Below are 2,815 nucleotides of genomic sequence, written 5' to 3'. Positions count from 1 at the left end.
CTGTCACTGCTGCTAGCTGTCACTGCTAGCCAGCTAACAGCTAGCTGTCACTGCTAGCCAACAGCTAGCTGTCACTGCTAGCCAGCTAACAGCTAACCAGTCTGCGCTAGCTGTCACTGCTAGTTCCGATCCAGGACCGGTTCTGATCCAGTCAGGACCGGTTCTGATGAAGACTGGACCCGATGTGGCGAAACTCTGAGCTCATTTATTCATCTGCAACATCTGACCTCCTCCCCCCAGCACCGTAACGTGGTTCTGATCCGGTTCTGACCCGGTTCTGTGTGTCCCACCTGAGTGAAGGACTTCAGAGCCGGCACGGTCGGGTCCTTCTTCACCGCGCCGCTGCTGTCAGTGTAGAACAGACGACCCGCATCCATCAGTCTGGAAGGAGAGACATGGTGAACAGGCCCGGTCAGAGTCCGACCCGACGGACTCTGACCGGGTTCTGGTTCCGTACCCGGGCCGGAGTGGGCTGAAGCAGGACTGCGTGACGATGTAGGTCAGCTCAGAGTCTGGATTTTCTCTGTCTGTGAAGTGAAGCTGAGACGGCGAGACGTGGACCACCTCCGTCTCCATGACGACCAGAGACCGGACCGTACCGGGAGCCTCTACCGGGACCATGTCCTTCACCGGGAACACGTGGACCACCACCGTCTGCAGGCAGAGGACAGGACAGCTGGGAGGACAACTGGGAGGACAGGACAGCTGGGAGGACAGCTGGGAGGACAGGACGCCCCAGAGGACAGGACGCCTGAGAGGACTGGACGCCTGAGAGGACAGGACGTCCCAGAGGACAGGACGTCCCAGAGGACAGGACGTCCCAGAGGACAGGACGCCCCAGAGGCCGTCAGACTCACGTATGTCTGGGACAGGTTGGGCGGCTGGTGGCTGTCGGACAGCAGGAAGTCAAAGGTGTCCTCAAAGGTCTCGTCTCCTGAGTGCTGGTAGTAGATCTGTCCCTGAATCAGGTCTCTTTGCAGGAAGCTGTCCACAGGGACACCTGCAGGACATGAAGCTGGACGGTTGGTCTGAACCAGTGGACTCCAGTCCTGCGTCTCGAACACACCTGGACCAAGTGGACGTCTTGCTGCCTTTAGCTGGCTGACCGCTGGAGACGGATTCGTCCATTTGACTCAGGTGTGTCGGAGCAGGGATGCATCTAAAAGCTGCAGCGTCCCGAGGACCGGACTTCCCCTCACCTGATGTACGAGGCTGGAAGACCTTGAGTCTCCAGATTCTCTCACCTGGCAGCGTGGGGGTCGTCTCACCTGTCTGGAGGGCGGAGCTCTTCCTGACCAGCCGGCCTGCGCGTGGCGCGCTCACCACCTGGTACAGGATGAGGTCGTCGCTGGAGTCCATGTCGGCGGCCAGCAGCAGGAACTCCTGCAGCCGCACGGCGCCGCCCTCCGCCACCTCCACCGCCACGTTGTTGATGAGGAACGGCGGGGAGTCGTCCTTCGGCAGGATGTTGATGGGGAACTTGTGGCGGATGCTGTGGTGGCCGTCGCTGATGCGGAAGACGATGTGGTCACGGGTGGAGTCACTGTCGGAGTGATGGTAGACGACCACGCCCTCCTTCAGGTCCTGCACCTGGAACATGAAGGCCTTCACACCTGGAGGCAGCAGACATCACATGACCAGGGTCAGCTTTGTTTGAGCAGAGCAGGATGGGATCGTTCAGGTGGTGGGCGGGGCTCTATGTGGTGGGCGGGGCTTCGGGTGGTGGGTTAGGGTGGTGGGCGGGGCTTCCAGTGGGGATTCAGGTGGTGGGCGGGGCTTTATGTGGTGGGCGGGGCTTCCAGTGGGGATTCAGGTGCTGGTCGGGCCTTCATGTGGTGGGCGGGGCTTCAGCTGTCACCTGCATCCAGGAGATCTGCCAACTTCTGTTTCAAAATTGAACATCTTTTTCCGTTTCGCAGTGACCCGGCTCACCTGGTTCATCCTGGTTCATGGAAACCATTATCACTGCTAATGCTACTTTAAATACCTTAAATATTAGAGTAACAGTTTTATTACTGCTATCATCACCGTGTTCCAAATTATTATGCAAATTGGATTTAAGTGTCATAAAGATTCAGTTTTTTGTTGTGCTATTAAATTCATAGATGTTTTTGTGTCTAATGAGCTTCAGATTAACGGAAACTTGCTGAAGGAGGGCGATCAAGCAGCCTGGGGGAGAGAGAGGATCAGCAGCCTTATGCTGCTGTGGCTGATCCACAGCAAAGATGGGTTTGTGCAGACAGAGGCTCAGTGAGGAAGGTTTCTGCTGGACATCAGGTGGCCAGCGCCAGTGGACTGGACCTCGGCTGAGTCGGGTCCGTCCCTGTAAAGGGTGTATTTTTATGCAACCACTTATTTAATGTTGCATTTTTCATTATTTGGTAGAAATCCGTTTTCATGTCATCTTTTAAAATTACACCCAAAAAGATCCTGATTAGTTTGTAAAATGACCCCCAGAGGGGTGAAAACTTTTTACACACATTGGTTGATAAGTTCTGCTGCAGTGAAACCCGATTGGGTCGACTCTCCGTCTCCTGCTGCCTCAACATGAGAAACTTGTTTGTCCTACATGGACGAAGCGTCTCCATCTGTCCGACGCCACCGGCCAACATGGACCGCTTCCAGTCACATCCACACTGATCCAATTACCGTCCCGGCGCCGCCCAACTGGACCGCACCTTAGGTTGGCGCCTGCAGGCACGCGAGCGCAGAGCCGGGCCAACGCGTGGCGTCCTTCCCGAGGACGGGGACTTCCTGCCGAGGACGGGGACTTCCTGCCGAGGACGGGGACTTCCTGCCGAGGACGGGGACTTCC

General features: G+C 56.8%; 1 protein-coding gene across 1 annotated transcript in view; it reads right to left on the bottom strand.

Annotated features, from left to right (window-relative positions):
• frem1b (Fras1 related extracellular matrix 1b) overlaps nucleotides 1–2,815 on the bottom strand; it is a 47,119-nt gene that overhangs the window by 37,276 nt on the left and 7,028 nt on the right. The window contains exons 9-12 of the mRNA XM_017304249.1: nucleotides 1,269–1,613; nucleotides 858–1,000; nucleotides 458–654; nucleotides 291–381 (exon numbers count right to left, since the gene is read on the bottom strand). Coding sequence (XP_017159738.1) covers nucleotides 291–381; nucleotides 458–654; nucleotides 858–1,000; nucleotides 1,269–1,613 — 776 coding nt within the window. The remainder of the gene's footprint in view (nucleotides 1–290; nucleotides 382–457; nucleotides 655–857; nucleotides 1,001–1,268; nucleotides 1,614–2,815) is intronic.

Source organism: Poecilia reticulata, linkage group LG4 (assembly GCF_000633615.1).
Source record: "Poecilia reticulata strain Guanapo linkage group LG4, Guppy_female_1.0+MT, whole genome shotgun sequence".
Lineage (NCBI taxonomy): Eukaryota > Metazoa > Chordata > Actinopteri > Cyprinodontiformes > Poeciliidae > Poecilia > Poecilia reticulata.
This window is presented reverse-complemented; position numbering and strand designations above follow the sequence as displayed.